The sequence below is a fragment of the Talpa europaea genome, assembly GCF_964194135.1.
Source record: "Talpa europaea genome assembly, chromosome: 10".
NCBI classification, from domain to species: domain Eukaryota; kingdom Metazoa; phylum Chordata; class Mammalia; order Eulipotyphla; family Talpidae; genus Talpa; species Talpa europaea.
In genome coordinates this window covers 71,945,975-71,966,693 of record NC_140077.1, presented here as the reverse complement: position 1 = coordinate 71,966,693, position 20,719 = coordinate 71,945,975, and the positions used below count along the sequence as shown (strand labels likewise).

Below are 20,719 nucleotides of genomic sequence, written 5' to 3'. Positions count from 1 at the left end.
CGGGGGCGGCGGGGGCCGCGAATGAGCAGAGCGAGCGCACAGGGGCGGGAGGTCAGCGGGCACACCCGGAGGGTGGGGCGACCCCCAGACTCGTGACCTCTCCAGAGACCCTGACCCGGGCAAGAGCCTCAGCCCCTCTCTCCAGCCTGCTGCCTCGCGCGCGTTGGGGGCCTGGGAGGAGGGTCGTCTCGGTCGGGGAGGCGATGCGAGAGGGCGAGGGGCTAGGCTGGAGGTAGACCCCCTGCCAAAGGCCGCTTTTGAGGGGTCCTGCACAGAGCCTTTCACTGCGAAACCCTCAGGCCGTCCCGCTGGCTGGGCTTCCAGAAGGCGCCGGGCAGCCCAGCCGGCCCAGGCTCCCCAGCGCCCACCCCGCGGCGGGGAGGCCCCGCGGCCCCCGGGTGGATCTTCCTGCCTCCGCGAGTCTCCCCGCCCCCGCCCCGCCCCGCCCCGCGGGCTGCGGCCCCTTTAAAGGCGCGCGGGGCCGGGCCGCCCTTCTCTCGAGGCCGACTCGGGAGAAGCCGCCGCGGAGCCCGGGCGCTGGCCCGGCGTGGCCATGGCGTCCCCGGCCATCGGGCAGCGCCGGTACCCGCTGCTCTTGGACCCGGAGCCGCCGCGGTATCTGCAGAGCCTGAGCGGCCCCGAGGCCCCGCCGCCGCCCCCGGCCCGGCCCCCGCGCCGCTGCTGCCCCGCGCCCCTCTCCACGGCACACGAGGGGCGCGGCGCGCGGAGGGCCGGCCGCGGGGACCCCGAGCCCCCGCCGCGGGCCTCCCGACCTGCGCGTCCTCTCCGGCCTGGTCTGCAGCCGAGACTGCGGCGACGGCCTGGGGCGCCTCGGCCCCGCGACGTGCGGAGCATCTTCGAGCAGCCGCAGGATCCCCGCGTCCCGGCGGAGCGCGGCGAGGGCCACCGCTTCAGCGAGCTGGCGCTGCCCGGCGGGCGCGGCTGGTGCGACCTGTGCGGACGCGAGGTGCTGCGGCAGGCGCTGCGCTGTGCCCGTGAGTGCGAGGGCAGGGCCGGGCGGGGAGCGGGGAGACCTCAGCCCCCGGGGCGAGGGGCTGCGAGGGGCAGGGGCGAGGGACATTGCCCTCGGGCTGCAGGGGAGACGTGGACTTTCAGGGAGAGAAGCCTCCGGGCTCGGGGCTCGCTGCCCCTTCTTAGCCTCCCGCCCAGTGGCTGCTAGCGACGGCTGCCGGGTATGGCTATGCTGGATTGAACGGAACCTCTACCCCAGACAGGTGCAGCCTCTGGCCTCCCCGGACACACACAACGTAGGCAGCGGCAAGGTCTCCTTCGGTTGTCCCCCAAGCACCCTCTTGCTCTCGTTGTGTGTTCTTGAGAGTGTGTGGTGAGAGTGGCATTGAAAGCGCCTCGGACCCCTGCTTGTTAGGGTTAATGGCAAAGGACTTGTTTGCCTGAAGTACAGGCCCAGGTGCATGTGGGTTGATGCCACTCCCCTCTTCAGGGTGACCTGTTGAAACAGGGAGGAGACCCGGTTAGGCGCTGGAGGGAAGCAGAAGTGGTGATGAAGAAGAGAGCCTGAGGTCACCCTGGACCTGTGTCCCCTCCTGACTTCCATCTCTGGCCCCACAGACCTTTGGACTCTGATGTTTGGCTGTGTCCTGCCTCCTAGATTACCCTACCTGTCAACAGGCTCTGCAGTTACCCAACTCTCTGCCCCCCTCCCCAGGCCCCTCCAGCCTCTTCCTGCCCCGGCTCTTCTCAAAGCCTGGCTATAAAGCCCTGGACATCAATATGTGGATCTCAACAAATCTGCAGTCTTCTTGGGGGTTATTTTTCTCTTCCTGCAATTCTGTGTGTGTGTGTGTGTGTGTGTGTGTGTTCCACTAATGGGTGTCCCCTCCCCACCCCCACCACCATATTGCTATTGCTGTGTTTGGCAGAGAGTATCACACCCATGTGTTTATGCGTCTATATGGATATTTTAAATATTTGAAGCACAGACAATGGCACAGCCCCTAGCAAGCATCTCTGAAAATAGGATGTGTTTGCATCTTTCAGCGAAGGCCCTTCCCCCACGACAGCAGCCTTATAGCTCCCTCAGACTGCAGCACTGGATGCAGCCACGTCAGGAAAGCCCTACCTCGCCTCTCTCTGCAGTCCAGAGCAGTTGTGCAGTGTCCCTCCCACTGCAGCTGGCTTCAGGGAAGGAGAGTGCAGACTGAGCCAGGGTCAAGGGAAAGGGGAAGATGGCAGGGGCAGTGGGTGCTGCTCCCTCCACCACCAGAGCTCACAGTTTAGGTTTAATTAAAAAGGAAAGAGCAGCAGTTTTAGAGGCATGTGTTGCTGGAAAGCTGCTGTCACTTGCTAAATGCCCTTGACCTTAGAGTAGAATCGAATGCAACTTGCCCACAGATGGTTTGGCAGCTTCTGCCCTCTTCGGGTCCTCGCGTCCTTGACTGTGTGTGTGCCCCAATCCCGTGTACACAGAAAGAGGCGGTTTCCTCACTGTGACATTTTGTGTGTGTGCTGAAATGCCAGGAAACCTGCTCCACTGGAATTCTACTTTGATTTAAGATGCTCAGGATCTATATCAATTGCTGTACAGCGTGTGCTATTCCATGATTAAATGAGTTTATGCTCACTTCGCAGTGGAATTGCTTGCTTTTAGCTCATAGTCTCTGGATGACCCAGGTGCATGGGCAGTTCCTCTGACTCTGTGTGACTTTGCAGATTCTGTTTACTTTTCTGGGCTTCTGTGTCTCCCACATAGTTCGTTTAATGCCAACCAGGGTTGTCTGAAAGCCACAGAGGGAGGAGAGTCAGAATCAAGGGGCTACAGAGAGGAGCCTCTGTTTGTTATTATTAATAGTTAACTAAGTGTGGACCCGTGGCTGGATGGGGCAGTTGAGAAATGTCCTGATGTGCAAATGAGGACTGGCAGGTGGCAAGATCACAGACCCAACTCACCAAGCATCTGCTTTTAAGCTGAAGATCTAGTTCCCTAGTGGGGTTGGTTTGTTTTATCCTTGTGTTGAAAAACGATGATGTAAATATGACTTTAAAAGGCAATGATTAAGGGAAGGGATGGGAACCAGAAGACCTGGTTTGAATCCTGACTCTGCCCCTTCTTCTCTGTGTGACCCTGGGAATCTCCATTTCCCACTTCCTTGTTTTGAAACATGTGGATTATAACACGATTTAGTGAGATGTTTATGTGGGTATTAAATGAATAAATATGGAAGGTGCTTAGAACAGTGCCTGGAAAATGCAGTGGGAGCGTGATGGGACATGGGACCGCTCTCATCCTCCCAGCCAGCAGCTGCAACCATCCAGCATCCTAAGCTGTGACTTAGGAACACCTGTCCACGCAGCGACTTTTCAAGCTCAGCCCCGCTGCTGAGTTAGGTGGGGAAGCAAGTGCCAAGAGCATCCCAGAAAATTGGGGCATTAAATGTCCTCTAGAAATGCTGTTCCCGCCTCCATGCCCTGGGGCTGCAGCTGAGGGGTGCCTCAGAGAGTAGCTTTGAGGTCATGGAGACTTAGGTGCCTGTGTGTCACTTGCACCCAGCAAAGTGCCAGGCCAGGAGCGCAGTCTAAATTACAACAGGTTCTGACCAGCGGTTTGACTCTGAGTGTTTTGACTTTACCATGGTGAAAAGCACCATGATGCAGTAGAAACCGCACTTCTAATTTTGAATCAGGGCATTCTCTTTACTGCTTTCAGTATTCCCAAAATGTCATGAGATAGTCAACACTTTATTATAAAGTGAGTTTGTGTTAGATGATCTTGCCTAACAGTAGGCTAACGGAAGCGTGTGAGCGCATTGAAGGTGGGCGAGGCTAAGCCGGGATGTTCCGGACACGAAGTGTAGCAAATGCATTTTTGACTTATGATATTTTCAGCTTATGATGGCTTTATCAGGACATACCCCTTCTGTTAGCTGAGGGAGAACTCTAGGAATGGCTGATAAAAGTGGTGGTTTGTCTGCACATTAAATCTCCTTGCCCCTGGAGACAGGCAGGAGGACAGCGGCAGTGCATGGCATCTGTCAGCAGGAGGCTGACACGGGGTGGGGGCTGTGTGGGCAAAGTGGGCTTTTAATAAGGGAAGGTTTAGAAAATTGTCTTCCCACTGTTTGCCTGCCTTGTTCGTGACTATTCCTTCTAACTTAAGCGCATCCTTCTTCGAGTCCTGGAACTGATCTGCGATTAATGCTTGCCTGGCCCGAAGGAAAGATCAGACTTCATATAAACTTCCAGGAGTAAAAAGAGAGGAGAAGGAGAAGGTGACAAATGAGTGTGTGTGCAGTGGTGAGAATCCTCTCTCCAGCATGCCAAGAGGCAATGGCACCTGCAAACAACCATGGAAGCTCACCTTTGTTCTCAGGAATTCCCTCCCCATCAGGGACCCTTCCTTCTGTAGCAGGTACTTAGAGTTGACCTTCACCTTTCCTCTTGTTTTGGTGGTGATGTCAGCCATTGTGGACCGGGGAATGGTCTGCAAAGTGGGAAACCTAATTCCAACTCCACCCTGGGGGAGGGTAATTTGGACCGACTTTGCTGGTGGAGGTGTCTAAACTGGGGACAGCCCAGGAAGGCAGGCTGCTCAGAGCTAGGGGGTGTCAGGTGGGTGGGGTTGTAAGGCTGAGAGGGAGACCTTGGGCTGCCACGCTCAGGTCCCCTCTGTGATAGGCCTGATGGCGTGAGTGAGCAGCACTGGGCCCGGAACCGTTGAGGATGGGCTGGGGACCAGCGAGTGAGGCTGGTGTCTCATAGGGGCCCTGTCTTCCCACTGTTTGCCTGCCTTGTTCGTGACTATTCCCTCTAACTTAAGCGCACCCTTCTTCAAGTCCTGGAACTGAGCTGCGATTAATGCTTGACTGGCAGTCTCTGCAGCCTCAGAGCCTGAGCTTTGCCTGGCTCCCTGCATGGACAGAAGCCCAGTGGATGACCACGGGGTCTTGCAGGACCAGGCCGAGTCTTGGGTTCTCTGTAGAAGAGGTTCCTGGGACACTGATGGTGAGACTCTGTGTAGAAGACCCGGGGACCGTGGCTTTTGGGGGGAATGCGTATCCAGTACTCCAGCTATACTACAGTATTTTCCAAGTATTTCCAAGTATTTTCATTGATGTAAGCATGTGTTCAGCTTTGGGGGATTAGGAAAATCAGTCACTGAAAGGTGGCAACCCCTCCCCTGGCTCTAATTGGGGTCTTCTTGGGAGAGTCCTGGTGGTGAGAAAGAGAGAAAGAGGGGGGCGGGGAGAGAGAGAGAGAACAGAGGAAGGACTTGGAATGATTTGAGAGAGGCCTTCTGAGGTCCCCAAACAGTATCCTCTCCTCCCTGCTTCCTGTCTTCTCCAAAGATGAAAGCGAAAGGATTAAATGTGGGCTACACCACTCCCCCCTGCCCCCGCCACTCATCAGAGCTTGAAATTTTCTGATTATGGAGTGAGGGGGATTGAATCCCAGGTACAGTCAAAATGATTAATGCCACTTGTCTGCCAGCCTAATTAGACTTGGTAATGAACGTGTGTGTTCTCCTGCTGATCCCACACTTTATTAGGGGAAGTGGATTGACATCTCCCCTCACCACTGAGATCGGTCTGGCCTCCTCTTTCTTCCTCCCAAGTTTACCAGTAAGTCAGCCAGTGCCAAGCCCTGCAGGCAGGCCTGAGTGATGGGAAGAGACAACCCGGCCCAGCCCCACAGGCCTGCTGACTGGCGAGCCGAGTCTCCTGTCTCTGCTCGAAGTGTGCCTGGGGCGGCCAGGCCCAGCCAGCTCTCAGAACAGCACAGGCAGAATTCTTCACAGGTCAATGGTGTCTTTTTTTTTAAGAACCCAGTGTTTTCATGCTTGCTGCCACATCCATTCTCAGAATCGCTTCATGAGGTCAGAGTCGAGGAGACTTCTGGTGAGGAGGGATTGCCCAGCCTCTCAGGTTGGCCAAGCCTGACTGGCCCTGGTGGCCTTGGGCCACCTCAGGCTGTCCCGTCTTCCCACCTTAGGCTGTACCCAGCACCTGTGTCAGAGGCAGCCCTAGGAGGGAGGTGATGGGGGAGCCCGCTTCTGCTCCCTGGGGGCTTTCCTACAGAGCCCTGATTCCACTGAGCTGCTCGCCACTCTTGCCCTACTTAGGACACAATTAAAGTCGGTGAGGAAGCTGTAAATACATCTCTGGCTCATCGGAGGCCCTTCCTGTTCCCATTCCTCAGAGGACAGGTGAGCATTTTTGGAGGGTGAGAATTTGTGGGTGTGTGAAGCACGCAGACAGACATTCCCGCCCCCCACCCGGAGCCATGGCCTCCTCACGGTGCTGACAGGTCCGCCTCTGCTTTCCACCTCTCCCAAAGGCCCCTGACTCCACTAGGCCTGCCACCCCCGGCGGGGCTCGCCCTGGCTGGGTCAGGAAGTGCGGCCTGCGATCCAGGAGGCAGCCGTGGCCAGGAGATGGCTGAGCCACTCATCACTTTCAGTTTTTTCCCAAGGGTTTTGGCAGCTTCTCTCCACATGTACAAGGGCTGGGTCTCAGGTTTGGGAGCTGAGCCAGGGTTTAGGTTTTGGGGAAAGAGCTTAGAGGCCAAGGTGGTGATGTCAGACAGGCAGAAGATTCTATTCCCTGGGGCACTGGCTTAAGCGGAATATAATAGGTGCTGGGGGTCATTAGAGGGAGTCCCGCCCTGAAGTCAAGACTTAACTGGGGCCTGGGGAGGTAATTTTGGGATATTTTTAGAGGACCCCACACACTGTGCTGAGGAGGAACAGGTAGAGCCTGCTGCTGTTGGGGGCGGAGGGGTGGAGGGGGCTCACAGCTCTCCATGGTGTGGTCTTTGGCCAACATAGCTATTGACGGACACAGGGCCTGTTCTAGCCTGCCTGTGGCTCCTGGCATAGAGAACTTTCTTCAGAGATGCACCCACAGGAAAGCTGGGATATTTGGTTCTTTGTTCTTGAATAAGGAGGGCAGTGGTCACGGTAGCAGGGCCTGCATCTCTTTAACCCTCCCCCTACCCACCACCCTGGCCCACTGAGCACAGGGGAAAGGTGGGAGCTGACACAGTGCTGAGGGCTGGTGAGAAGAGTGGGGTTTTAAAGTCCAGCTGTTTATTCTGGGTGGGGACACATGGCCTGGTGGCCAGGGACGCCACTGGCTGTGACCTGGCAGCTGGCTCGTGCCACCCCTCCGTGGAGGGCCTGCACAGCTGCCTGCTCCCTGTGTCTTGAACAAACACTTGCAACCCAGACATCTGCAGTGGCTGTCGACTAGGCTGCTAGAACATGAAAACTTGGTTCACACGGGCTTTTAAGAAATCAGACCACAGGGTCACAGGCTTAAAAGAAAAGTGATATTCTTTTGCTGGCTTTTTAAAAATCCTTTGATATTTCGTGTCCCCCGGATGCTGGATCTGGGTATGAATTATTATGGCATTTGCTGAAGATAGAAATCGAGGTCCTGTAGACTGCTAGGATGGAAATGTTCACATGAGATCAGAAGAGTTGAGGATGGCCAAGGAATTGTGGGAGCAGAGAAGGCTTTTATCTCAGAAATGACTTGGCTGCATCGAGAGCATTTCTTGTGCACGGGTTCTGGTGAGCCCTGCAGAGCCCCTGCTGGGGTCAGGGGCATGGCTGGCTGAGTCATGGCCGTCTCAGAGGTGAAGAAATATAGCTTGTGGGGAGTTAAACCTTTGACTTGTCTAAAGTTATCCATATCATGAATAGCAAAACCAGCGCCAGAGCCCACAGAGTGATTCTTCCAAGTGAACACCACTGAATGTGCGAGTTAGTTGAGTTTCCTCTGTCATCTGCTTCCCTTCTGCCATGCTGAAATGTCAAAATGTCAAAAAACTTGGGTACAGAATAAAAAGGTGAGCCAAGGGTGGGTGGACCACATGCAAGTTAGAGAATCATAGGGGCCTAGATAATTGAGAGTTGGGGGTACTTAGTCTGTTTTTAGTGTTTGACTTATACATGGATTTTCAGCATGTTTAAATCATCAGGTCTTTAAACAAAAGGTGAACTTTTTCTAAATCCCAACATTAAAGAAACCCACTGCTACCCCACTGCACTGGTGGTTGGTGTGCAGAGAGGGGTGGGGATTAATTATGGGTAGGAGAGCTTTGCCTGCCCATGCTTCCTCCTTGCAGTGGCCCTAGGTCAGAGCTTACGACACCGGGCTGATTAGCAACCACAGTGAAATGAACAGGCTGAGTCTCAGAAGGGATTGTGGATGGTGAATAAACGCTGCATAGGATCAGGAAGAAACTGAAAGACTATTCTCTCAGGGATCGTTTCTATAGTTCATGACTAGAACATTAACTGAGATTTGCACAGTGGGCCTCTAGCTCTAATTCCAGGCAGTGATGGGGTCCCGTGGGAAATAGCAGATCACAGGAGAGCCCCCCACTCCCACCGACTCTGACTGTCTATCTCCAGGTCAGTCTCACATTTGAGTGTCATTGTTTACTTTCTTTGCTGACTTAGCGGAAGCGGCTTCTTCCATTCAAATTGATTGGAGGTTCTATGGTCTGCTGAAACAATTATGTCCTTTCTGCAAGCAAAGAAAGTATTAAAAAAAAATCAAAAAAAGCTCAGCAATGCCTTTCTATTCAAATGGAAAAACAGATTCCAGCTGTAATTTGAGTTTTGAGAAAAAAGGTGGGGTATATAGTACCACAATGTCTATTCTAAGTGAGGAATGTTTTTAGAGGCAAACTGGAGCTGCCTTTCTATGAAGAGAGAATGTCAAGGTGAGGATATTTTGTAATATTTTGTAACCCCGGCATGTAAGAGAGTGAAGGCTATTTCTTCAAATTAGGTTGGGCCTTGATGGGGCGCCCCCTTCAGCAGGAGGTCATTGGTTCCACGCTTAGATGTCGAGGCTAGGGGAGGCCATCACCAGCATCCCCCACCTTCATAGTGTTCCTCTTAGACCATCCCTAGCACAGAAAATCTCTCCTGTTTTCAAAGGGTCAGGAGTAAAAGTTCTAGAGCCATCTACAGGCCCGACTCCAGTCTCTGCAGTTGTAGTTCTTTCCCACTGGCTGTTAAAGAGCAGCTCTGTGATGAGGGGAAAGCAGTGGCTGGTGTCCTAGAGCCCAACTGGGGTGTTCTGGGAGGGGAGTTTCCCCCATTACACGTGACTCTTAAAAATTCCTCCAACTCAAGTAGTTCTCTTCCCTGGTGTTGGGGAGCAGGGTGCCCCCTTGCCAGTGCTCAGCAGGGGTTCCCAGTGATCCCACATGCAGAGGCAGTGGCAGTGGGGCGGCACCTTAACTTGACCCTGGCTTGATGGTCCCACACGTGACGTCAGAACCCGGACCGCAGAGGGTGCTCTCCTAGTGCAGCGCTTGCTGGGGAGACTGGGGGCCACAAAAAAGGCCACGAGCACCCAGTTCCCCTGAGGAAGCATTAGGGAGAAGATCCAGGGCCAGGCCTGAGGACGCTGGCATGTAGGGCACTTCTGTATTAAATAAATGACTTATAAACAATGTGCGTTTACTCTAAAGCTTGCAAATGAGTATTTATTGGCATTGCACCAAGCACTGGTGATTGGTGTGTAGAGAAGGGTAGCATAAAGTGCGGGTAGGAACTCTTTGCCTATCCCGTGATTCCTCCTTGCCATGGCCCAAGGTCAGAGCTCACAACATTAGTAGTCATCATTACTATTGAGGGGTGATCTAAAATGGGGTCTCCTGCCAGATTTTCTTTCTAAAATGGGGTCTCCTGCCAGATTTTCTTGCTTTCCTAAAGCAAGACATAGGACAACCTCTCTGGGGACCAGAGTACATTCTACCAGGACTTCCTACTCTACATGGGCCTGTGGGTACGGCCTTTGGCATAGGACGCCCTTCAGCATCCTTCAGTGACCTGGGGGGAAATTGCGGCACAGAGGAAGGAAGTGGGGTTGGCAGTTGGGACAGCCGCAGAGCTCACCTCTGACCCCTCGAGTGTGGACTTTCCTGGGCTGCACAACAGGTGCCCAGGACACAGATGTGTGAGCACATGGTCCCTGCATGCTGCTTCCTTTATTCAAACAGCAAATGTGCCTGCACATTTGCACCTGAAACCAGCCCCACAGCGCCTCTGGGAGGTTGGGAGCCGCGGGTCTGCTGGATGGCTTCGCTGCTTGTCTTGGCCGGGCCATGGGCCTCTGGGAACTTCTCCACGGGGATGTGGTTGCTTCTGGGGGTCAGAGCTGAGGGGGTACTCTATGAGCACCACTATCAGGCCAGAGGACAGTCCTGCCTTTTTATAAGAGACCATACTTTTCTTCTTTCTCCTTCTTCCTCCTTTGGCCTGTTCCTCTCCTCTGCTCAGGTGTCTGTCTCGGGTGCATGGTCTGACCCGCTTAATGCAACATGGTCTCTTTATGGGTCTGGCCACAGCCGGGGCAGCTCTTGCCTATCCTGAGCTTAGCCAGAGGATGTGAATCAGCCCATTGTCCCCCAGGAGCCTCTCCAGTTGGTGAAGCATTATTAATCCGCCATCCCCAAAGAAATCCATTAGCGAGCTCCGGGCCCTGCACACCGTGTGAGGTAACCCCTCGCTTCTGTCGTCTGTTGAAACTTTGGAGACATTGATTTTCAGACTCACAGGCGCTGCTGAGAAGTGAGGCTCCGGCGGGCTCTTTCTGCAGCCTGCTTGGTGGGGGCATTTTTATCTTATCAAGCTAAAAGCCCCAGGAATAGAAAGTTTTCCAGTGGGGGAGGTGGAGGGGAGAGGACCTCGGCTGAGCAGGAGAAGGCACTCAGGGCCGCACGGCGAGGCCCAGGTGCCTGGGCTTCCTTGGAAAGAGCGGCCAGACGGGCTGATTTGAGCAAAGCCCCAGGTCACAGCTGGCTCTCCCCGGGCCAGTGACACCCCCACTTATCACTCCATCCCGACGCCAGGCCTAGAAGGAAGCTATTGATTTCCTCAGCAGGATGACAGAGGGCAGGAGCGAAGAGGCATCCACGGCCTGCTTCCGCACGGTCGGGGCCAGGCTCCAGCGGCTCTTCCGCAGGCTCCCTAAGAGCCGCTCCGGCTCAGAGAAGCTCCAGGCCCTGCAGAGGGTCCGCTCCGAGGTCCCCCCGTTGGCTCAAGGTAGGTCCAGCTGCTTCAAATGGGGGCCTCCGGGGGTGATTGGGTTCCAAGGCCAGGCCTGGTAGCCTTTCCCATGGCGACTGGGGGAGGGCACCTCTGGCAGCCTGGTGTATAGGGCTGCACTCGCCACAACCCTGTGACACCCCCCTCCCCCGAGACCAGGCCTGGGTGGCATGGCCCTGCCAGGTTGAGGTGGATCAGCCAGACCTGACAGGCTGTGGTCAGTCCATTTCCTATGTTGGTCTTGGGTTTTCATTGCCTTTCAGGGCCCAGAGGCCCCCTCAATCCTGGCCCCTGGGCAGGTGGACTAGGGCACCTTGGCAGCACCATTTTCCATTCTGCCCATCCTGTGCCTCTGAGGGGTGTCAGACCTTCCTGGGTCAACTTGTGAGGTCCTGGAAACAGTGAAGTTTCCTAGACAAAGGCTTCTCACCTTCATCGTCAGTGGGGGTACACACAGGCCCCCAACATGCAGGCTGTGCTGGGCTGGAGGCTGCAGGGCAGAATACAGCTGGGCAGGGGCCCCGGTGACCAGGCGGGGCTTCCCTCCTGAGCACTGCTCAGGGTGAGTCCTTGACGGATCACAGGGTAGTGTGGGGCGAGAGAAAGATGTGAAGCAGTGACAGTAACAATCCAGATTTTCGTAGAATTGTAGATCACCTACTCTCCTTTTTCAAAGAAAGGAAATGGAGATCCACAAAAGCCCTGTTGGTGGCAGCACGAGAGCCAGTCCCTGGTGCCTGCCTTCCAGCCTGATGGTTCTTTCTGCTGCTTCATGATCTCGACAATATCTTAGATTTCTGCAAGTGCAGGTCTCCTAAAGAGTCAGCAATTCTGGTGTTTTGTTCTTGGTACCATTTATTTCCTCCAGATCCCTCTCTGGTGGAAGTGAGAAAGGGGTCATTCTGATTCACAAATGGCCTTTCTGTCGGAACCGTTGTCCACAGCCATGCCGGGAGCCCCTCGCCCAGATCCCCTCAACTCGCCGACCTTCAGCTGCTCCTCTTTGCCAACCTGGTCTTTGGTGCACATAAGCTTCCCTTGGGGTCCCTGCCCCATGTCTCCATGTGCACACGTGCCCAAGAATAAGTGGGCATTGAAATGGGTCGTGACACTAAGTCTTAGGGATGGAACTAAACCAAAAAGTCATCTCTGGGCTGAGTTTTAGAAAGCAGAGTTCAAAAGACAATATGAGCTTGATCATGAAAAATATAATCTTTTTTCCGATCAAGGTTTAACCTCTTGAGATGTGAGCATTTTGTTCATTACCAACCTCCTCTTGGAGACAAATATTCTTCAGCCAACCTGAATAATTTATCCTCATCAATAGCCTAGTACGTGCTGTGGCCTCACTGAGAAGGCCCTGGATGCGGAGTTCCTTGATTTGAATGTCCACTATGTCTCTATGGTCATCGTCCCCTCCCTTTAAATTTAACAGATCATTTCCTTGCTCCTTTGTTATTCAGCCCAAGGAATTACAGGTTTAATAAAATCAATCAGGCCTGGAGTGGCAGCACCAAGGTCAGGGCAGCGACTCCATTGTTGTTAGCGCGTATTAGCGTGAACTTAATTGATTGGAAGATGACAGAAGATGGGGTGCTCAGAGATGACGGGGCCATAGGCTGTGGACTGTGGAGTTTTGGACTAGCCAATCTTACTTGTAGGGCTGGTGAGCACTTGTAGTGTGGCAGTTAAGCAAATGGGCTGAGAGTCAGGCCAACCAGAGTCTGGATCTTGGGTACCTGACTGCAGGGCCTTCCTCCTACAGATTAACATTCCCGAGTCTGGCCTTCCCCACCACATAACAGGGAAACCCAGGGCTTCCCTGGTGGCACAAGGGGTTAAGTATAGCACTATGAAGCTGTCTGCAGCCTCTGTAGCATGAGTTTGATCCCAAGCTGGCCAGGGAGCTACCCACATAGTGCAGCAGACCTCTCCTGTCTCGCCCGCTGCTCCCCTCAGCAGTGTATTTCAGTCAGTCTGACTGTTCTGTTCCCCACTCTGTCTCTGGTGAATCCTCTCACCCCCTGCACCTCTGGCCTGTGTTCCAGTTCTTGTATGCATAAATAAATAAATCTATTTTTTTAAAGATTTATTTATTTGTTTATACAAGCACTGGGTACAGTCAGAAGCGCGGGGGATGAGAGAATTCACCAGAGCCAGAGTGGGGAGCAGAACAGGCAGAGTGACGAAATACACTGCTGAGGGGAGCAGCGGGCGGCAGGAGAGGTCTACACGCCATGTGGGACCCTCGCCCGTCGGCCGGGGATCGAACCAGTGCTGCAGAGGCTGCAGGCAGCCTTACAGCCCAGCGCTCAACCGCCGAGCCACCAGGGGAGGCCCAATAAATAAATAAAAAAAAAAAAAAAAAAAAAAACCAGGGAAACCCAACCCAGGCTGGACTCATGTGGATTAAGCATGACATTGGCTGCAAAGCAGTCGACATGGTGCTTGTCACATAATGACCCCTGGTTGGCGACTATTGTTTTGTGCTCCCAGAAAGACCTAAACGAGTTCTCCTCACAGGTCGTGGTGCAGGCCCCTGAGACAGTGTGCACTTCCACCAGAGCCGGGCCCAGATCTCAAAGAAAGAGGAAGGGTTTGAAGGCTGCCATGGCAGATGAGGAGGGGCACACAGTTTTTAAACAGATTCTCTGGAAAAATTCCTATTGTTGAGTTTACCACACTATTTTATTAACAGGCCAGGCTAGATTAGCCCAGCGGGCACCATTAGGTGCTAAGCAAGCATGTTGCCAAGGAGCAAGTCATATATTAACTTAAAAGGCTGCTGGTGTCAGTGGGAAGTGGGCCTGGGTCTCTCCAGAAGTCTGTGGGGTTCCCAGCTACAGGGACACAGCTGTAAAGAAGCCTTTGTGCGTCTCCCAAAGAGACGTCATCTGTTTACTTTTTTTCTCACCACAAAAAGTCTCCTTTCACCTGGTTGCTTGGCATTTGGCTGGTGATAGGAGCTTTGAATAAGTGACATCAAAGCAGCTGTGGAAAAACCAGTTGGGTACAGCAAACTGGCTGTCCCATAAGGACTGAACCTGCCAGCTCCTGGCCTCCCATGACCTCTGGCTCTGACCGGCATACCTGTGCCCAAGCACCTATGTGTGTCTGCATGTTGCCCTCCGTCTCTGCTTCACCTGCTGCCCACAGGCCACAGTGCCCAGCAGCACAGCTTGCGGGCCTTGGGGACTGTGAGCTACTACCAAAAATACACTCAAGGGTAGCAAGTCTAGGCTGCCCTTTGCCCCCTTTCAGAGTTTGGGGAAAGGGCAACCTAGCCTTTTGTTTGAAAAAAAACAAAAGCAAGTCCTCCCTGGTGGACTAAGGGTTAAGTCTTCACTATTACCACTGTGGCCTGAGTTCGAGCCCCAGCCAGGGAGCACATGGCACAGCAGAGCTCTCCTGTCTCGCCCGCTGCTCCCCTCAGCAGTGTACTTCAGTCAGTCTGCCTGTTCTGCTCCCCACTCTGTCTCTGGTGAATCCTCTCATCCACCCTCACCCCCCGCACCTCTGGCCTACACCCCAGTTCTTGTATGCATAAGGAAATTTAAAAAAAAAAAAAAGGAAGATACCAAAAAACACTTCCAGCTCCTCATTCCACTTTTGCCCCTCACAACCAGAACCCACGCATCCTGTCTCTTAGCTGCCCAAGTTCTTCGTGTCTTTTCAGGGGCCCAGGGACAGTGGAGAGTGCTCTGTGCTGGGGGGAAGGGCGGGGGAATCCCTGCTTTCTCTCTCTTACACCCAGAGCATAGTGACACATGCCTCCAGAAGGGGAGGCCTCTTGAGGGGCCTGAGCCCAGAGGGCAGCTGGCAGCTCCCTGCTGCCTTGGACACCATGGGCCACCTGCTGGTCTTGAATTCCCTTAAACCCAACTGTTGACAATGTTTTAAAATACATTTTTTGCTCTGGCCATAGGGTTTATTTTTTCCTATGGTAGATAGGTTACATCTATATTGAAACATGTATGTATCTGAAGCGTACATACATACATATTCCTTTTGTACACTTGTTCCTATTGTAGAAAATCTGCATAAAACTAGCTATTTGCTGGAACGGTGCTTGACTTAGTGGGCTCTATAGAAATGTGTTGGATGAATATATGGACACAGAAATAAAATATTGACCAGTCACTAAACTACAGAAAGATTGGAGACATGACCACAGTTGCATACAAAGATCTAACCCTCTCTGGGTCTCTCCGAAAAGGTGTGTCCTGAAGAACATGCCCACTTAGTTGCCCCGGCTGCCCCTGTTCAGCTGCCTGTATGGCCACCCCTTAAACACAACCTGGGGCTCTTGGAAACTGGTGTCAGCGGATTCAGATGACAATCCCCTCACACACTTGCATGGGAGGAATAAGGTCCATTAGACTTGCCCTGAGACCCCACCTCATGTCATTTATGTGTTTCCACAATGGGTGGCTTCTTGCCATAACTGAGCGAGGCAGATGCTGGGACATGTCCAGGGCCCGAGACTCCATCTTCCCCATCCCCACCTACATGTCACAACAGAGGAGCCTCACTATACAGGGACCACATAGCCTCACTGGGAAACATAATACAAAAAGAATATGCCAAAGGGCCTCCCTGGTGGCGCAAGGGGTCAAGCACAGCACTATGAAGCTATCCGTAGCCACTGCAGCACGAGTTCGATCCTGGCCAGGGAGCAACCCACATGGCGCAGCATACCTCTCCTGACTCCCCTGCTGCTCCCCTCAGCACTGTATTTCAGTAGATTTGCCTGTTCTGCTCCCTCTTCTGTCTCTGGTGAATCGTCTCACCCCACTGCACCTCTGGCCTGTACCCCAGTTCTTAAATGCATAAATAAATACATCTTTAAAAAATTGCTAAGAAATTTTCAATCAACTAAAATACAAAGTAACATAAAAAACGAAATACTTGCTGTAATGCTGTTGTAAAAAGACTGAATCAATTTAAAAATAAAGTTAATATTAGACAAGTAGGGGGGTTATGGTGAAAACAGGATGTAAATGTTAGAGATGCTGGCCTGTAGATAGAGTAAGACAGGGCGGGGGTGGGGGGTTGGGGCAGAAGAGCCAAGCGAGGCAGTTAATACTACTTAGAGTTGAAGCATGAGTCGTTAAAAATGACTCAACCCTATTAAATTTGTGTATAGTTTTAAACATAGATACACATGCACTTGGGGAGGGTGGGATAGGGGAGGCGCCCTTCAGGGTAAAGCCCCCCCAGAGTGAAGTGGTGGGGGACAGACTGTGAGGAAGGTGACGTGGGCCCAGGGCTGTCCCGCCTGGCGCTCCCGGCTTCCTGCATCGCTGCCTGAACTTGTTGTGAACTGTCCTGCCCTCTTTCCCCACCTACACCTCCCCAAACAACCCAGCCCTGCCTCGCACCTTCCTTTTCTTGGGGCTTTCAGGCGAGGGGTGTGTGGTTGTGCTGCAGGATGATTAATGGACTGGTGCAGGAGGCACACCCACCCACACCCACCCACGCGGGGCAGGCCTGGGCTTCTGAAGGGGCCGCCCTGCGCCTGGTGTTTGTCAGGCTGACCTGGTGCATTGGGGAGAGGATGCAGGGACATACCCAGCACACCAGGAGACAGGACAGGAGCCAGGCTTAGGGAACCAGCAATTGAATCCTGGGAACAAGTCCTTGGCCCCTGCTCAGGACCTCTTGCCCGTCCCTTTGGTATCAAAGACTTTCATCTGTCACCCCCAACTGGTTCTGCCATGGGCAGAACCCATACGGCCATTCTGGGAGAGGTAGGGGACCAAGACCTTGGGGTGGCCTAGTGTCCTCAGTTCAACCAAGGCACCCTCGCACCCCACCCCCCACCCCCAGCGCCTGATGTGGGATCTGGCCTCCTATGAGTCGCCACCCCAGCCCTCTGCTTTATGTGGGAACTAAACATCAGATCCAGACTTGGCCTGTTCAGGCGCATCCCCCTTGGCGCTTCATTGAGACCACAGCCCCTGCACGTCCAGGGCCCACCCCACCTGCCCCAGGGGGGAGCAATCCCTGCCCCAAAGTGGGGAGCTGGCCTCCTGACTGCCCCTATACCATCACAGGGACCCTTCTAGCAGCTTCCTGGTGCATTCTGTGAGGTGGGGGGAGCAGTCCAGTGCCTTCAGGCCTTATGGGCTGAGGAGGGGGTCATTAACTGCCCCCAGGGAGTGGCCTGGTTTCTGAAACAAAGAACCATAATCCAGGGTCTCAAGAGCTCTGGGCTTCAGGCTCCTTCCTGGAAACAGCTACAGGTGTCTTGTGGGCCTGACCCCAAGAGTGGGGAGTTTCCATCCCCTTTCTGCCAGCCTCACTAGGAGGTTTGCCAGGAGTATGAAAAATGTATAGACGGTGTTGATTTTGAGGGCCATGCCCAACCTCCAAGTCTGATGAGTCAGTCTTGCCTCTCAATCTGCAACCTGACCATCCTCATCCTCTCCTTTCCCTGCTTTGCTCCTTTGGGTCCACCCAGGCCGGGCTTTCGAGGGGTGGACAGGTGGGAGGAGCTCAGTGGAGCAGGACAGTTGCAGGATTCTTTCTACCTTAATGCTTTGAAAGAAGACCCCAAATTGCGAGGTTCCTGACTGGCATCATATGCTAAGTCAACAGGAAGCCGGGTGTTGAAAATCACAGCTATCTTTATTGAGCACCTACTGTGTGCAAGCACTGTCAGAGGCTTTATGGACATTCTCTCTAATTTTGGCAGCAAATCTTCCATTTTGCAGGAAATTCAGGCTGAATAAATGCGGTAATTTATTGAGGTGAAGTGAACTAAACAACCAGAAGCTGGGCTGAGGTTCAAACCCTGATCTGTGTGATTCTGGAGGGCAGATGCTGTCTGCTCCCTGTGTGCGTCCTCAAAGGCCTCTGTCTGACCTGCTTCAGGCTTGAAGCAGGGTGCCTTGGGTCTCTGACAGGCAGCTGCTGAGGGGTGCACTTTGAGGTGTCTGCAGCAGCTGGGCTGGGAGCCGATATCCATGTAGTGGTTTTGCCGCTGTCTGTCTGCATCTCCCCGCATGGGGCAGCTGCTCTGTTCTAGTGTCCTGAGGAGCAGAGATGCAGAGATTGGCCTTTTTGAGTGGAGTGTGGGGGCTCCGAGTTCCCAGATCCTGAAGCAAGCCTAATAAAGATGCCCCTGGAGAGCTTACCCTGTGTGCGGGAACCACAGCTCCTGCCCCAGTGGTTCTGTTTCCCAGACGTGGCATCCCAGACATGCAGGGCCATGGTGGGGAACCAGCGAGCCGGCAGGCAGAGCGGCTGTTTCTGAGGCTGATGTGAGCTGTCAACTGGTGCTTCCTGGCATGAGGTGGAGATCCTGAAGAGGGTGGCGTCCGCTGGTACCTGCGAGGGCAGAGGAAAAAGGAATCTTACTCAAATCCTGTTGACTCATACTCTTCTGGTCTTGGGTCACCCTAACCCCCACCCCCAGTGAAGGCTGCAAGGAAGGCAGGGTGGGGGGCCGGAAACCAGTGGAGGAGCAGCTCTGAGGAGTGGTTTCCAGAACACAGGGCTATGGAGCAGGCAGGACGGACTGCACTCAGCTCCCCACGCACCAGCTGTGAGGTCTCGATAAGTCTCCAGGCCTCTGCAAGCCTTAGCTGCCTTATCCTCTAAAATAGGAGCAGCCCAAAGAATCTGGCTCCTGTGTCTACAGGAGCCTGAGCACAGATGCTAGAGCAGCTTTATTCATAATTATGAAAACTTGGAAGCCACCAAGATGTCCTTCCCTAGGGTGAGTGGAAACATTAAAAAAATAAACGAGAGCAAGAGCTATCAAGTGATGAAAAGATGCAAGAACCTTAAACACATGTGACTACAGTAGAGTACTGACATGAAAAGGCCATGATTCCAACTATGTGACATTCTAGAAGAGGGAAACCTATGGAGACATAGGTTTAAAAGATCTAAAAGGACCGGTGGGTGCCAGGGATCGAGGGGAGAGATGGGTGGATGGGCACAGATTTTTAGGGTAGTAAAACTATGCTGACATTATAATGGCAGCTACACATCACTATTTATTTGTCCAAACCCACTGTGTGCCCAGGGTCAGAGGGAGCCCTGGTGTAAATGGTGGACGTCAGGTGATGGACGTCCATGTAGGTTTATCAGTTGTAAGGAATAGTGGGAGATGTTAGTGAGGGGAGGCTATTCTGGGGTGCCCAGGTTGGGTGGGGATATGGGGACTCTCTATTTCTCCTTAATTTTGCTGTGAACTTCTCTATAAAAGAAACTATTTTTAAAAGCAGGGGTAGGAGTGCATATGGTAGGTGTGGGCCATGTAACATCACCTACGTAGTGTCTGCATCATAGGTTGTGATCGCCCCACCTGCTATCATCACCATGCTTTTCCTTTGTTGCTTTCTTGTGGCATTTTCTTCCATTAGTAAAGAATATGTGCTTGTTATAAAAATTTAGAAATTATAAAGAAATGAAAAACAGTTGAAATGCCATCACTCAGAGTAAGCTTGTCATCTTCCTTTCAGAAGGTATACTATACAGGTAGGCATGTGTGTGTATTCTTATATAATTAGGTCCATAAAACACAACCTTTTTCTCTTTCTTTTTTTTTTTAAGATTTATTTATTTATGCATACAAGAACTGGGGTACAGGCCAGAGGTGCAGGGGTGAGAGGATTCTGCAGAGACAGAGTGGGGAACAGAACAGGCAGATCTACTGAAGTACACTGCTGAGGGGAGCAGCGGGCGAGACAGGAGAGGTCTGCTGCACCATGTGGGTAGCTCCCTGGCTGGGGATGGAACTTGTGCTGCAGTGGCTGCGGATAACTTCATAGTCTGAGACTTATCCCCTTGTGCCAACAGGGAGGCCCCCTTTTTCTCTTTCAGTGTTATACTGTGGACATCTTTCCAAGGTAGTCAGTGTTAAACTACATCCTCATCTATAATGGTATTTTATCATGAAACATATCAGAACTGTAACTGGCCCTCTGCAGATGGACATTGGGTATTTCTAGCGTGTTGCTGTCACCAACAGCAATGCAATGACCCTTTCAGTGAAGACGTAGCAGATATAAATAAATACACACTCAGCATGAACTCCTGCAGGAAACGGGTACCGCCAGTAATGCAAGGAGCTGCCCATTTACCCTCATGCTCTTTAACACTGGAAGTCAACAACTTGGCTAATGGTTTTATTTTCTGAAACTAAAGTCAGATTTTAGTGGAGGCTGGGTGGGGAGGCATTCAGGGCTCCTCATACCTGGCAACTCAGCAAGAAGCTGAGACCAGGGCCTCTTTTACTGAGACTGGGACTGCGGCATAATAAACAATCTGCTAGCACAGGCATTTCCATCCTGCGGGTTCACCGCCGCTGAAGTGGAAGAAGAGGTACTGCCTCTGGGCTGAGGTTGCCGAGGCCTCTGGACCTGACTCCCAACCCTGCTCGAGGTGGCCACTTGGGCCTTGGCCTTCAGGGACCATGCAAGCCAGGCGCCTGGTGGTGAAGGGAGACAGAAAGGTGGTCCTGGCCTCAGCTGGGCGCTGCCTGGTCTCCTTGCCCTGCCGCTGCTGCTCTTTGTCTCTGGAGTGGCGTCCATTAGAAAGCCCGCCTGCTTGGGTCTAAGGGTTCTGCACGCCAGGGTCTGTGTTTGGGGTTGAAAAATATGTTGAGGTCCTAACCTGCAGCTCCTCAGAATGTGACCTTACTTGGAATAGGGTTGTTGT

The 20,719-nt window shown here is 53.1% G+C and overlaps 1 protein-coding gene across 1 annotated transcript in view; it reads left to right on the top strand.

The window, feature by feature from the left end:
* Nucleotides 1–553: 553 nt before the first annotated feature.
* RASSF5 (Ras association domain family member 5) overlaps nucleotides 554–20,719 on the top strand; it is a gene marked incomplete at both ends in the record, with an annotated part of 60,566 nt that continues 40,400 nt past the window's right edge. Inside the window, one exon of the mRNA XM_084245943.1 lies at nucleotides 554–995. Within this exon, the coding sequence (XP_084102069.1) occupies nucleotides 554–995 (442 nt within the window). The remainder of the gene's footprint in view (nucleotides 996–20,719) is intronic.